Source organism: Telmatherina bonti (assembly GCF_933228915.1).
Source record: "Telmatherina bonti genome assembly, chromosome: 17".
Lineage (NCBI taxonomy): Eukaryota > Metazoa > Chordata > Actinopteri > Atheriniformes > Telmatherinidae > Telmatherina > Telmatherina bonti.
In genome coordinates this window covers 9,955,572-9,970,782 of record NC_136615.1, presented here as the reverse complement: position 1 = coordinate 9,970,782, position 15,211 = coordinate 9,955,572, and the positions used below count along the sequence as shown (strand labels likewise).

Sequence of the window (15,211 nt, the reverse complement as noted above, 5' to 3'; positions counted from 1 at the left end):
GCACAAGGAGCTCACATTGCATTTTGCTCCGTCATGACTTGTAACATGCCTACAAATCTTAAAAACCTGGTTTTTAAAAGAATATTTCGATGCACAAATAAGCTTGTAGAAATCTTACACATCTGATGGCTGAACTGCGAAGCAGAGCTGAGAATGAGCTGGTTTATAATCTGCAAACAGGAAGCGAGTAATGAAGGGAGAAACTGTCAAAACATCTTCAAGGAGGACAGATATAAATAACAATCAAAACATCTGAGAGGGAAGGATGCTGTAGGAACAATGTTACTGATGATAATTGTTGCTGCAGAAACTGGCTGATCCTGAAAGTCCAGGTTACACTGCCACCTGCTGGCCATCAGACACACTGCGTGTGACGTCACAACGATGGCAGACGTTCCTCAGGAACTGCTCACCTTTCAGTCAATGATCACAATAAATCGGATTATTCTTTTCTCATAAAACTAAACGTGCAGGAAAATAAAAGACAAGACCTCCAAGCAGCAGCCATTAACTTATTTATTATACTGAACTTACGAAAAGTAAAAGCAAACACTTGAATAAACAGTATTGTACATTTTTAGTCTGCTATCCTATAGTTGTTGTGGTGGTGGTTTCTGAAAAGCATTCCACTGTACACAAGGCTGATGACACTTTTCAACCTTTTTTTTTTTCTTCTCAAATTTCATCTTTTGTAAAAACACCCAAAAGCGGACGACATGGACGCCCCGGCACCGACGCACCGGAGTAAGGCAGACACGGGTGTGGACGACCCCTTCACTGCCACCGAGATGCAGGGAAATCAAGACACTGACTTTTACAGGGAGAATCGTCGGCTATGTTGGATCTCTGCAGCCTGTTTTTTTCTTTATTCCTTCCCCTCAGCCAGACTCCAGTCTCTGCAGCTGAACCATGAACCCACATGCAGGTAAAACTTTACACGGACATCAGCTGATGGAACACCAGAAAACATTTACAGAGGGAAGAAAGTTTGGTTTTTTTTAACCTTCTGACAATCAACTCTGTCCTGACTCTTCGCATAACCACTCGAATGTGTTGTAGCTACAAGAAAAGAAGCAAAAACCAAATTTTTCAGTGTGGAATGATAATGAAGAAAAAAGCCTGTAAAACAATTTTAAAAAAAAACCCAAAAAACTAAACTTTGTTAATTTATTTCTGTATATTTACTCACATTTTCCTTCTATTTTTTTTTTTTTTTTTTTGCAAGTAGCTTTTTGGGGTATTTTTCTATCAATCCACTTCCATGCTTTCCATTTCTCTGCTGCTTGTGCTCCTTGGATCAGCTGAAATGAAGATTTAAGCGTCTGGTTTCGAACCAGCAACCTTCTATTAACCAGTCAACGTTAAAGTCGATTTAACAGAGCAGCTGAAGGCAGCAAGGAAAAATAAAAAGAATGAAAATAAATTCATATATCATAAAAGTAAATACACAAAACATGTTGATCTACAGACATAAATGAACAAATAAATCAGAAATTCCTGATAATTTGTCTTTGTTTTATTAGTTACGTCATTTCTCTTTGCATTTCCACGTTATCTGGATCTACTTTTCCCGTCAGGTTTCCTTTTATCAGTGGAAACTGTCCTCGCCTGTCCTGATGCGACGGCGCCGCAGCAGTGCAGTCAAACGATACTTAAACCTCGACCTTAAACAGCTTCTTCCCACCACAGATGAGGTTGGTACTGAGTAGCAAGTCTGCAGGGACACTTTGTTAACCTGAACTCTGCAGCAGAGACGCAGCGTGCAGAGTAAAGGGGAAGCAGAGTCGGAGCAGGCTGAAAGAGAGGGGAGGAAAAAAAGAAAAAAAAAAGTGCATATCTCCTCGTAAATGTGGAATCTGGAGACAGATTAACAAAACAAAAATAAATAAAAGGCATTTCCCAAATGTTTTTAACAACGATGGTGGTGAACAATCTCCACAGGAACATATGACGTCATGTCCACACGGTTGGTATGACGACGGGAACACCAGTCTGGATGATGAATTTACGGCGTATTACTGTGCAGTTCAGGCTTATAATACAGTGATTTTTTTAATATACTCGCACTACACCGCTGTAGTACGTCTGCTGTGTACGAGCTAACCCGTGTCAGGAGGGGAAAGGAGCCTACGGAATAAACTAAATAAAAAAAAAAATCTAAAGCTTCGATCTGGAATGGAAATTTCAACAGTAGCAAAGAAAAACAAACATTGTGGATTTTCGACGCTTCATGATATTTTCCAGCTGCGGAGGCGAGAAAGCAACAATACTTCAACGTGGCCTCGATGTGGGGATGAGGAGTCCACAGTGCTAACCGTCGCCCTCTGGGATACCCTGACACCCTCTGAATATGAGTGTTTGTGGGGTGTGTGTGTGTGTGTGTAGGGGGTGGGGGGGGATGATGCTGTCACCGTCACCTGACAGCAGGAAGAAGAGTTGGAGCCGACGTCGGAACCAGTACATAGAAATGTTTCTGTGGGAGGGGAGCTGATGAAGGACGATGCAGATGTTCCTGCTGATGTCAGGGAAGTTCTCCAGCAGTATGATGGGAGACGTGTCGAGGGCAGTTCTGCCGCCCCCTCCCCCCCTCCGTCTAGAAGGTCTTCCTGTGGATGGCACGTGCTCTGTCTTCTTCATACTCCCGCTTCGACACCCACATCTTCTTAAAGGTGTCCAACGATGCCAAGATGGAGCCGCTGCCAGGAGGAGAGAGGTTACAGTCAGCGCTGCAGGTGGAAGCAGGACTCTGACCCACAAAGGGTTAGTCACATGTCACAAACTAAAACCTTCTTTCATGACGGTGAGGTGTGGGATCAGGATCTCCTCTCCTCTGAGTCCTGTTTGTTCTGAAACTTTGATACAGTCCTCATTTCTGAACATTTTGCTTCAAAACAGACAAATTCTGCAGAAATCTTCTAAAATGGGTTTAAACGGGTTGAATACATGAAGTCATGCTGCAGCTGAAAACCTGGACTACTAGGGATGCACCGATCCACTTTGTGGGAGTTAAGACCCGATACCGGTATCTGAAACTTGATTCTCTGCCGATACCAAATCTGTTTATGTGAACATTATTGTTACTATGATTATTATTGCTGTTATAACTGTGTCAGATTTCATTAGGTTGTAATAAATGACCCATCCTTTCTGAAGTTACCTCATCAATACAAATATAATAACATTACAGATCTAACAATCTCAACAAGTTTTATTCTGATTTGGCACATTTGACCTAAATACAACTATAAATGTGTGGTTTCGAAACACAGATCTAGCTTTTAGTGTAACATAAAATGTCACATTTTAACATTCAAGGCATTAATTTCTTTTAAAACACGTCCGAAGCATGTCACGAGACACATCTGCGCTGGCTTGACTAGTGTGGTATCGGTACACTTTTATTAATACCAAGTACGAGTACACACGCTTGGTATTGAGCCGATACTGATACTGGTATGGACTACCAGCATGGTGAGCCATCAGAGTCCACGACGATGAAATAGTTATTCTCAACGACTAAAATAAAAGTTCAGCACTATAAAACATGAACATCATCTGAAAGAAGGCTTTTGAAAACTGCAAAGAGATCCAGAAAGGCCTGAAACAGAACCTGACAGATGCATGTGGACCTTCAGCTGATCCATCTACGGTTGGCTGAAGCCTCATCTGAAACAGTCTCCATGGAAACGTGGCCAGCAGGAAGCCAATCTTAAAGCAGAACCAGCTTCTTTCTGACCTTTACAGTGATGTTTCTGACTTGTTTGGATGACATTGTGAGGTTCGGAGCGTCCCCAAGCTGAGCAACAGCACTTCACAAGTTTAGCTTCCGGTTTGCTGGATTAGCCGTTGTTTGGGGGCGAGTTACTGAAAAAGTCTGCAAAAGTTCAGTCGGTCTTCTTTAATGAAGGAAAATGACACCAGAAGTGGACTGGAAATGATTGACAAGAGGTAGAGCCTGCGTGAAAGTAGAATTTTGGAAAGTCCTTCAGGAAGCCTGGTGAAGGAATCCTGAAGATGACTCTTTCCAGAAAAGCTTGAATAAGAGGGTTCAGGCGGTGCAGAAGAACCGCTCAGACTGTTGCTGCGTCTGCATCTGTACCTGCATCCTTTCCCTGCTTTCCTGCAAGTACTGAGAGACGAATGTACTTTTCATCATTTCAGCACCGTGACGTTTCCTCGGTTTCTTACAGCTTATAGCGCCACCTGCTGACCAAACTACACAGTTTACTCAATCCAAACCAGCTCACGAGTTCAGCCTCACTTGACAAGAGCAGAGAAACTACTGATAAAACTTCATCTCTTCTGAATCAAAGTGACAGAAACACACAGGCTGCAGGACTTCACACAACTTCTTTGTGCGTTTTTGCTCCGGTAGAGATGCAGATCTCCACGGAGGACTCAGCGGAGGCCTCCTCTTTACTGACTCCCTAAATTCTGTTTGTACTAAAAAGAAATATTTACCAAGGGGAGCTGATGAAGACTGTGGTGCTGCTGAGTCTGACAGACAACTCTGGTTATACTTGAGCGCTGTGAACAAAATAAGCTGCAAACTTCCCCACCAGCCATCATGTCGGCTCTGCTGTCGGTCGCTTTTAATGAGCTTCTGACTGGCAGGACAGCTTCAACACGGATGTGAAACGCAGTAAAACTTATTATACATGATGTAAAATTAACTAATTAAAACCCCTGAATATTTTAGGTGTTTAACAGAAAGTCTGTTCTCAGTGAGACAAAGACACCCGCGGTGTGGGGGACAGCCTGAACTTGGGACATCAGCGTGTATGAACAACTTGTACAGGTGCTTTCTATTAAAACAACCCTCATGGACACATTCAAAGTCGTACAATCATTCACCGTCGACATGGTAACAAACATGCCTCCATCTTCACGCAGACCTTCAACAATCCATCAGATGACTTTTTACTTTGTATATTTTCTATTTATCTAATCCCCCCCCCCAGGATCAAGTGGTTTTTAGTGGACTCATTCACTAAAAACTGCTGTTGTCATGGCACCTGAAGACCAGCTTGACCTTGTACATGTTTGAACATGGATGCAGGCATCACAGTGAAGGATGAAGTTCAGGGCGACATGTGAAGCATGATGGATCGTCATGGTAATAACAAGCCAGTCACCTTGTTGTGCTCAGCGTAACGTTGGTCGTCATGGAGAAATCAGCTTGGAGTCGAAACTTTCAGTAAAAATAGCTTCGTTTGTGGAGTACGAGAGCTCAGCTTTGATGTATTTGTGGATCAGAAGATGCGTTTGAGGAGCACATTCACAGATAACATTCCCAACTCATGTTTCACTCATTCTGCATGCGCATCAACATCACACACAGGCGCGTCCTTACCCGATCCATGTGGAGTACAGCCTCTCCTGTGGAGCAGAAATCTGCACAGGAAGGAGAGAAATCAGCCACGGAAACATCTTAGCATCTATTCCTCAGTTTAAGGATCTGAACTGAGACATAATTACGTCTCTTTTCTCAGAGCGCTGCAGCTTTCTGTGCCTGAGATCAGGTGACCAGTTGGAGCAATCTGAGCTTTTTGAAGCTAAAATAAGTAAAACCAGCTTTTCCAGAAGAGATGCTGCCACAGTAAACTGATGTGTTAAAATCTGCCCACATACAAAGGCGTTTACAAAAATGACCAGCTTATTAAATTTATTATTTATTATTAAAACTGCACTGGTTGGTTGGAGTCATGTGGGACGGTTAAAGTCCGTCTGACTGGTTATGTCTGTAGATTCTGGACACATTCATGTACATTTCTGAATCTCAGAAGAGAAAAGTTTCCTCTGAGCCGATCACATGTTTACAACGCTGCGACACCAACATGAACCAGCAGCTTTCAGGTTTCCAGTCTGAGACGCGTCTATGGTCTAACGAGTGTGAGGATGGAGGTAATGCTGTGATGAAATCCTTCAGCTCAGCAACGTGAACAATGAAAACACAAAGAGGACTTACTTTGATCTTCACGTCTTTTGGTGCAAGCTTCTTCACTTCAGTTAGTAGTCTCTCCCCGAATCCTGAGAAAAAGCCACACGGTGAGCGTTAAGGTCAGTTACAGTCTACTGCTGGTGGTACTGAGTGTGTCCTCAACCAGCCCCGGTCCCCGGATCACGCTGGGATTTTCTATCTAAGGCTGTAAACTCAGATCTCAGTCTGTTTTCACTCAGCAAGAGAAAACTAAGAAGTATTTCTGCCCGAGTGCAAGTTAGAGAAACTGGTTTAAACAAGGCTAACAGTATGTTAGCATAACATTAACCTGAGCATCAGCAGATCCTCCAGTCACTTCAGAACCAAACTGAACCCGCTTGGATTTTAACTTCATAGTGATTCCAGTTAAAAACGTACAGAAATCTGAGTGGGAGTGGGGCAGTCACTCACTTTAACATTTAAAGCTTCTGTTTGTTACTTTTCTTCTTCTTCCAGCATTTTCTGATCAGATCCATTTCCCTGTCTTCATCTTTTCCCTCCATTAAACATGATGCTCCAACAGAAGTTATCAGTAGGAAAACCATGACTTTTAATAGAGATTTTATTTTTTATTTGAAGGTTATTTTGCCTTTTCTACATGCAAGAACAAAGTGGTGCATTTAGTGAAAATTTGTCATTTAAAAACTTTATTAGCATTGAATATAAACCTGCCTTAAGGGTTCACTTCAGACGTGACCTCTGACCTTTAACACACAAGCAGTCGATGCATGTCCAGTAGGTTGGTCGCTTTAGATATATTATGAAATGATTCATCCAGATGATATTCATAAAAATGCCTCAATCCCTCCGCCTAACTTCCAGTTCTGTGTACGTTCCAGAGTTACTGAACACGACAACCAACTGTGGACCTGCAGAGACAGGGTCCTGCAGGTTCTACATGTTTCCCTGCTGGAGCAAACACCCATGCTAACCCTCAAGGACCAGGACTGAGGAGGTCTGATCTAAACCCTGCAGGAACCTGGATCAGGAAAACCAGGACTGAGGAGGTCTGATCTAAACCCTGCAGGAACCTGGATCAGGAGGACCAGGACTAAGGAGGTCTGATCTAAAACCTGCAGGAACCTGGATCAGGAAAACCAGGACTGAGGAGATCTGATCTAAACCCTGCAGGAACCTGGATCAGGAGGACCAGGACTGAGGAGGTCCGATCTAAACCCTGCAGGAACCTGGATCAGGAGGACCAGGACTGAGGAGGTCTGATCTAAACCCTGCAGGAACCTGGATCAGGAGGACCAGGACTGAGGAGGTCTGATCTAAACCCTGCAGGAACCTGGATCAGGAGGACCAGGACTGAGGAGGAGATCTGATCTAAACCCTGCAGGAACCTGGATCAGGAGGACCACGACTGAGGAGGAGATCTGATCTAAACCCTGCAGGAACCTGGATCAGGAGGACCAGGACTGAGGAGATCTGATCTAAACCCTGCAGGAACCTGGATCAGGAGGACCAGGACTGATCTAAACCCTGCAGGAACCTGGATCAGGAGGACCAGGACTGAGGAGGAGATCTGATCTAAACCCTGCAGGAACCTGGATCAGGAGGACCAGGACTGAGGAGGAGATCTGATCTAAACCCTGCAGGAACCTGGATCAGGAGGACCACGACTGAGGAGGAGATCTGATCTAAACCCTGCAGGAACCTGGATCAGGAGGACCAGGACTGATCTAAACCCTGCAGGAACCTGGATCAGGAGGACCAGAACTAAGGAGGACTGATCTAAACTCTGCAGGACCTTGACCCTGGAGGTCTGGACTTGGTGATTTAGTGCTCCTGTTGGTAGCACAGTCGTAACACTGACCTTTGATCAGCGTTGACCCTCCACACAGCACGATGGTGGAGAAGAGTGTGCGTCGCAGATCCATGTCAGACTTCTGGATGGCGTAGGCGAGAACCTCGTGGATCCCCGAGCTCTCGTCTCCGATCAGGTCGGGTCTGAACAGCAGCTCCGGCGCCCGGAACCTCGCCGGACCGATCTGAAAGGAGTCAGATCAGGGTTTGTGTTCATGACGAGGAGGAGGGAGAGGATGATGAGGAGTTCTGCTGTGTGCTTCAGAAGGTGAACTCACATTTAAAGTGCTGCCATCTGGGAGGACATACTGAGCCTTCTCTGTTTCTAAAGTCTCGTCCTTCTGAGGGTTCAGGGAGAGGTAGCAGGCTCTCTGCAACGTTGGAAACACGTTTTAACAACATGTGGTGACAACCAGAGCGTTTCCCAGCAACCACCTTCCTCACCTCCTTGATGGTACGAACAACCTCAAACTCAGCGGACGTGTTGAAGTTGTAGCCTTCTTTACGCAGCAGCAGACGAAGGTACCGTGAGACGTCTCTGCCGGCGATGTCCACCCGCATGATGGAGTGAGGGATGGCGAAGCCCTCGTAGATGGGCACGACGTGGGTCACGCCATCACCGGAATCCAACACGACACCGGTGGTGCGGCCTGTGGCGTACCTGCATGAAGCAGAGCATCAGCATTATATGATGCTAAATATCAGACGGTTTATCTGGACCACGAGAAGCCGTTCCAAGCCACACGGAAGGAGAGGGGGGGTCAGAATAAATACAACTACCCACACAGCCCTTTGACCTTGTCCCCCTGTTACTGGTCTTACTGGTAAGGTCAGGTTATCTATTCATTTGGATACCAAGATGTAGTGGGATAGGTGGCCACAACATGTCCATCTACCTATTCATGGGAGGTGAAGAACATTTTCACGCCTTTTCTTCATGCAGCTATCTGGTTATTTCATTGACTGTTTATAAAGAGATGGACATCTTGGCAGGGGCATGCGTGTCGTCCCGCCCGGAAAATACAAATATGAGCAAAGAGGTGGAGCTGAGTGGGGAGCAGTGAGCGTCATGGTGGATGACTGACATCAAGTGAACTCTGAGCTGCCTGTAGCTAAGAGCTAACTGAGCTAACCAGGAGATAAGAGGAGCTAACCAACTAACGGGGGTTAGCAGGCTAAAGCTAAGTCACGTTGCTAACTGGCGAAAAAACGCGGTTGTTCTGCTCTGACTTGAAGCGGGAGATTGGGTACCTGTCAATCAAAAGGGCACGCCCCTAAATAGGCCGAATTTCGAGATTAAATTACTTTTAAACGGGAGAGTTAGAAAAAAATGGGGGGGGGGTGGCCACACACAGTGCTCAAACAGGAAATCTTCCACTGAAACCATTTAGCTTTTTGCTTCTTGATGTATTCATATATCTTATCTAATCTAATCCTAATATGCTTTCTGTGGCTGATGTAACAGTTACTGGAGCATTAAATCTGACCTGCATTAAGTCAGTAATAATACCAAAAAAGCTGCTTGACAACGTGAATGCAGTTTTTACTGGTCTGGATCTGGTGACCAACCAGTTAAACACCAACTTGGTGAGCTTGGTTTAAAAACCAGAGCCGGTTTGCAAATAAAAAAAAAAAGGTTCAGTTTTGTCCATTTGTGAATTAAATGCAAAAAGTTTGGATGAAATCTAAGAAAGCTGCTTTTAGAATTAGACTAGTAAACACACAGTTATGTTCCTGAAGCCTCCGCTGAACACTGCTGCCATCTAGTGTGTGATCAACGTAACTGCTTTGAGTTTATTAGTAAGTATGTGCATTTTGTTATCATATAATTATTTGTTAGCATGCTGTTAGCATTTCAGGTTTATTTTTCAGTGAGCAGAGCCGGCCAGCTGCAAACGATTGTGACATGATAACATGAACCACCACAAACGGCTTCAGTCGGCTGTTTAGTCAGCAGAGATGTGACTACGCTGTGCTTTCTGAAACGCTTATTGTGCAGCAGACGGGAGGTTCTTACAAGCTCAGCACAGCCTGCATGGAGATGAACAAAGCGGGAACGTTGAACGTCTCAAAGAAGATCTCTGCTGCTTTCTCTCTGTTCTTGCTGGGGTTGAGAGGAGCTTCAGTCAGCAGCACAGGATGCTGCAACAGAAAGCAAAAGACGGGATTACAGATGCTCTGACGTGTCGTCGGAGAAGAATAACACCCTGGACAGGAACTCACCTCTTCAGAGAAAGTCTGCAGCTGCTCCTTGGAGTAAACGTACTGCCAGATCCTCTCCATGTCGTTCCAGTCCTTCACTATCCCGTGCTCCATCGGGTAACGCACTGACAACAAGCCTCTGTGTTCCTGATCCACAGAGGAGGACACACACAGGTGACATGATGGAGCATTTTATGCTGCCTTTCAGACTAAGAAACCAAAGAGCTGTTTATAAAAAAGGGATGCAATGGAGGGGAAACATCACATGACACCTCAGCTGGTGCTACCCAGGAGGCTCATGGGAGAAAAAGCAGAGGAAATGTATGAGATCTGATGATGTGGAGGAAGTGAGGAGACACAGACGATGCATGTATGATGGCTGGTGGTGGCAGCGTTGTGACGTGGGCGTGAACCAACTGGTGTAAACTCGTCTGGGTGTTTCTAAAGATCAATAAACCAGAACATTCTGTTTCCTTCCTGCTGTTTTGTGCATTATTTCATTCAAACACATTTAAAATGACCAGATAGTGGAGAGAAGACTGGCTTTGGGAAGCAGACAGCCTCCTTAACGTACAGATGGGGTGTAAATTTTCCCTTTTCAGAAGAGCTGGTGTGAGAGACCCTGAGCCGCCCCCTTTGTAGTGCTGCCACAAGCTTAGACTGCTGGGCAACGTCCCATGATGCACCGAGCTCTTTCCTCCATGTTTCTCTCCTTTCTCCTTATTCTCCACATGGAAATGTGATCATTTGTTTTTCTCATTCCCTTCTCTGCAGGTCTCCCTGGTTTGGAGTCATGTTGACCCCTTTTTTCCTGTCCTCAACTGAATGGATCACTTTGGTAAACAAAGAAGCCCACACCTCCTTTTGCTGAGACTTAGACGTCGTCTTCCCATTTCATATCTAATCAGGCCAATTTTCTAAAATAAAACCGGTTAAAATGTGTTAAATATTCTGATGTAAACGCAACAAGAGAACGCCGCTTCATTTGGGACATTTATTAACTATGCAGACGCTTGTCAACACGCCTACAGCACGCTTGTTTATTCTCTTAAAGTTTAATATCAAGTCAGGTTTAACACACAAATTCAGAAGTAATATAAAGTATATTTGATGCTTCTGAGGTTTTGCCAACTTGGTCCGAATCATCGTCCAGGTTGCAGCCCTTTTTTAATCAGCATGATGTGTTTTTCTTTGCAGTGACAGAGGTGACTAATGTCCCTGCCTGGACTGAAACTAGTTCCAGCTCAACTTGTTGTGGAAGCCAGGTTAGGTTTGGGGGTGTTGCTTCCAAACAGTAAAACATAAAGTGGTGAAAACTTGGGTGTAAAATGATTTAAGCTCCACAAACAAAAACATCTGCTATAATAATAAGAGTCAACTAACAACCACAAGCATTGTATGAATTCAGGATTAGATGAAAAGCAGAGACATCCAGTCTGTCCCATGATAAACTTGATGCTCAGTAAATAAACGCCACTGGATTTGTGCTCTCCACCATCTTCAGCTAGCTGCTAATGCTAACGCGCAGTGAGGAGAAAATAGAGTTGGAAAACTTCAATGGTATCATATAAGAGGAAATTTATTATTTAACTTGCACTAGAAAGCAAGACGTTGTGTTTTGGGTGTTGTGTCTCTGAAAATGCAACGTTCACATTTGCAGGGTAGAGGTACGCCGCTCTACAAACCCTCCCAGCCTCCCCTGTCTCTCCACTTAACCTTAACTTCAGATGATGTTGCGTTCAGGGCACCTGGAAGCTAAAACTCCATTTCTATTGCTTTTTTTAAAAATTGCTGTTGACATCCAATTTCCTCAGTATTAGTTTTATACTTCACATAATAAAGGACAGGAATAGGTTAATAACGCTTAACAATGTTTTAACCTTTTTTAATCTTTGTTTGGTGTTAAATCTGACTCATTTTTACAAGTTGAAAGTCAGAGAGTCCCATTCCTAAACTGTCTGTAAAGTCTTGTAAAAGACTTTACAAAAGCAAACGTTGCTGAAAAACTGTCCATGCGACCTTCATTCTTAATGTAAGCCACTAAAACATAAAACACAGTGCAGAGGAATTGAGTTTATACAGTCGATAGATGATGGAGGAAGCGTGTATCGGGTTCTCACTGATGTTATTATTCATCCAGCATGAACTGAGACGTCAACTGATTGAAGAAAAAGGAGATGCTGTTATGTCTCTGTGTATTGTTTTGACCAAAGCAGGACAGACACAGATTTTATTAAGGCCTAAACCCGTGAAAAAAGAGAGAGCGTCGCCTTTTAAAGAAAGTTAAAACAAACACAACTGCCATGCTGTTGGCTTGTTTAACGTTCCTTCCCATACATGAGGTGAGGTGTGCGGTACCTCTGCTTTGGGTCCGATGAAGAGGTCTCCTTCCAGGGCTCCTGCCATCACGCGCACATGCTTGGGACGCCCCACACTGCACACAAGTGGCACACAATTCAAAACACTTCACAACATATATGAAAGTCACACAAAATTAGCTTCTTCTCAATATGTTTAGGTTCTGGGGACTCCTCCAAGAAAGGTCTGAAGGACGAGGTTGCAGAAGACTTACTAGTTAGGGAAGCAGTATTTGGGGATCTGGTCACCTGCAAAACCAGCCTTGATGACCCCCGAACCCTGCAGAGAAGAGAAATGTGACAGTTGAGTTCAGCATCACAGGGTTGTATGGAGCGCTGTGCTGGGTTAAGCTTTAGAAAGACGGAGGTCATGAGACTGAGCCCGAGGCCATCAGCAGTCACACACCCAGCCTGCAGCAAGACTTCATCCCTCTCATTCAAGAGACACTTTGTCCTTTACTGTACTGATGCGATCTATTTCAGATGTCCCTACTTGTGTTTTAAAATAACTTCATTTTAACTAGTTTATTTGTCTGCAGCATCCAACCCTAACCCAAACTAGCACATCCTGACCCAACCAACAGGGAGCTGCTATCTCTCATGCTCCAAGCAGTAAAATGTAGGCTTTCCTGTCACTTGTCCAACTGCGTTTTGTTAAAAGATCACATTTCCTGTAGCTATACATATACATTGTGATAGTAGGTAAAGAACAGTTTACATCTGATGTCTTAATCAGGAATATTTGCACCTCACATTTCGATGAGAAACATTGTTAATTTGCTGAAAGTTTAAAGTGTTCTAGTTGTATAATTTTACTGTGCCGCAATAATATTATAGCTTGTGTTGCAAACGTGATGCAAACTATCCATGGCTTATGAATGAAAATAATCCAATTTCTCCTCATAAAAAACTGTCCAACTCCACCAGCTGATCCATCAGCGTAACTTACTTCCTGAAAATGTTCCCATTCTCCCAGAGACCTGACAAAACATTGGCGTTGCACCAAATCTTGTGACCAATCCTAACTTTTATTAAGATTTTTAGTTTTATAGCCACTTTGTGTTTGCATAATTCATAGTTGTGATCTTAGAGAGCACAACTAACGATAATGGGCATTTTCTTATCCATCTGAAGATTGTTCCTAACAATTCACATGATTCTTTTACTTGATATCACTGGTTTCATACACATATAGACCAAGAAGCATGTGTACTTTCACAAGCAAGAGGATTCTGTCTTAAATGATAGATTGTTTATTCTTCATTTTCTCTATAAGTTTTGTAAATACACTGTAATAACACATAAAGATGCTATTTATGACTGAAATCTGCTAAACTCCCATCGACAGCTTGCCCTGCTCATATTAGATTTATAATACACCCTAAATAATTTCATTATTGTTTACATAAAACCTCAGGGTGACTCATACTCTCCTATTAACGATCTGTGATGATACAACTACAAACTAACATTTATGATCCTGCAAACCGAGTCTCGGCTAGCCGGTCAGCTAGCTGCAGCTTTTAGGCTCCGATCCTGCACAAATATTTAGTTAGTTGTAACAGTGAGCTACAGTAGAAGTAATTCAGGTAAAGCACTGCAAAATAATGTATATTAGTGCTGCCCAGGTAATGCATGTTCCAGGTCGGCCACGTATGTTGTTGGCTAAAACACAATAGCTGACCAAGCTAACACGGCTAACAGCTAGCGGCCTGGGTTTGGGTGTGGATGAATGACATCATCATACTTACATTATCAATCACAACCGGCTGGTTAGCTAAAATGTCATAGGACTCCATGACGGACAGAGTATTTTAGATATGTTTCTATCGATCCACGTGCGTCTTCTTCTTCGTTTAGTGTTTTAACCATGTAAAAGATTACGCCCTGTCACTGTGCTTTCCACCGTGTCGACGCCGCCGCTCCTCTGTGCTGGTGCCGCTCAACGTAGCCCCGCCTCCTTACCGCATCGCCTTTGCTTCTGCTTGACTGACAGCTAAATAAGCCAATCGATTTAGACATTTTCTGATTGACAGGAAATAAGATCAAATCAAAGTACTTCATTGACTGGCCATGCGTAAGCTTGCTGTCAACGAGTAACCGCGGCTTTCAGGAACCTCTGTAAACAAAAACAATATGTTTATATTCAATTTAGTTAGATTCAACTTTATTTCAATCGTGTCAAATCACCGCAATGCCATCTCAAGACGCTTTAATGACAGGAAAAAAAAAACATAATGAAAGCCATTCATATTAGGCTATATGAGGAAAATATAAGGAAACCAACAGATTGAGTTGGAGGCTCTAAGAAGAGAGAGAGATAAACAGAGAGAGAAAGAAGCTCAGTGTATCAGGAAATGTCCCTCAGCAGTCTAAACCAATGGTAGCATAACTAAGGGATGCTAACGTTGAAGTCCATGTGGTATTTTAAAAAACAAACATGTTTAAAAGTCAGGTGATGCTTGTATTACTTGTTCTTCTTTTAAAACTCAATATCATAGAAATTAGGATTTTTGGCACCCCATCGGCCAAAGAAACTAATAGTATTTCATTTGTATAGAGTAAAGATAATTTACAATATATAAACACACACAAACAAAAACTTAATTTTTTTGTCACTTAGTTAAATAGTTTCCATTTCCTCACTATATCTTCTTACAGCCTATGAGGAACTAAATATGACCCCGAGCATGTAACTGGAATCTCATTTATTAAATTATTTATTTATTAATTGTTTTCCTTTTTATTTAATAACATTTATTTATTTATATATTTATTTATTTTATTCCGTTTACTTAAATTCAAGCTTAATGTTGGTCTTTCTGTTTATGTTATATGAGACCTGTTCTGATGACTATTAATG

At 43.1% G+C, this 15,211-nt stretch overlaps 1 protein-coding gene across 1 annotated transcript; it reads right to left on the bottom strand.

The window, feature by feature from the left end:
• Window positions 1-510: 510 nt before the first annotated feature.
• actr1b (actin related protein 1B) lies at window positions 511-14,269 on the bottom strand. Its single transcript, XM_079256266.1, has 11 exons — window positions 14,100-14,269; window positions 12,564-12,628; window positions 12,350-12,425; window positions 10,013-10,138; window positions 9,807-9,931; window positions 8,234-8,450; window positions 8,068-8,160; window positions 7,800-7,974; window positions 5,969-6,030; window positions 5,354-5,394; window positions 511-2,696 (listed from the first exon to the last, which is right to left on the bottom strand). Exons 1-11 carry the CDS (start codon window positions 14,145-14,147, stop codon window positions 2,594-2,596), a joined length of 1,131 nt encoding a protein of 376 aa, XP_079112392.1. The 5' UTR covers window positions 14,148-14,269; the 3' UTR covers window positions 511-2,593.
• Between the last annotated feature and the right edge of the window lie 942 nt (window positions 14,270-15,211).

Excerpts from the sequence above, each read along its gene's own strand:
- actr1b (XM_079256266.1), bottom strand. The coding sequence starts at position 14,147 with ATGGAGTCCTATGACATTTTAGCTAACCAGCCGGTTGTGATTGATAAT. Across the intron at positions 10,139-12,349 it reads TCATCGGACCCAAAGCAGAG|GAACACAGAGGCTTGTTGTC; the intron begins GTACCGCACACC and ends TCTGTGGATCAG. Across the intron at positions 8,451-9,806 it reads ATGCAGGCTGTGCTGAGCTT|GTACGCCACAGGCCGCACCA; the intron begins GTAAGAACCTCC and ends TGCTTCATGCAG.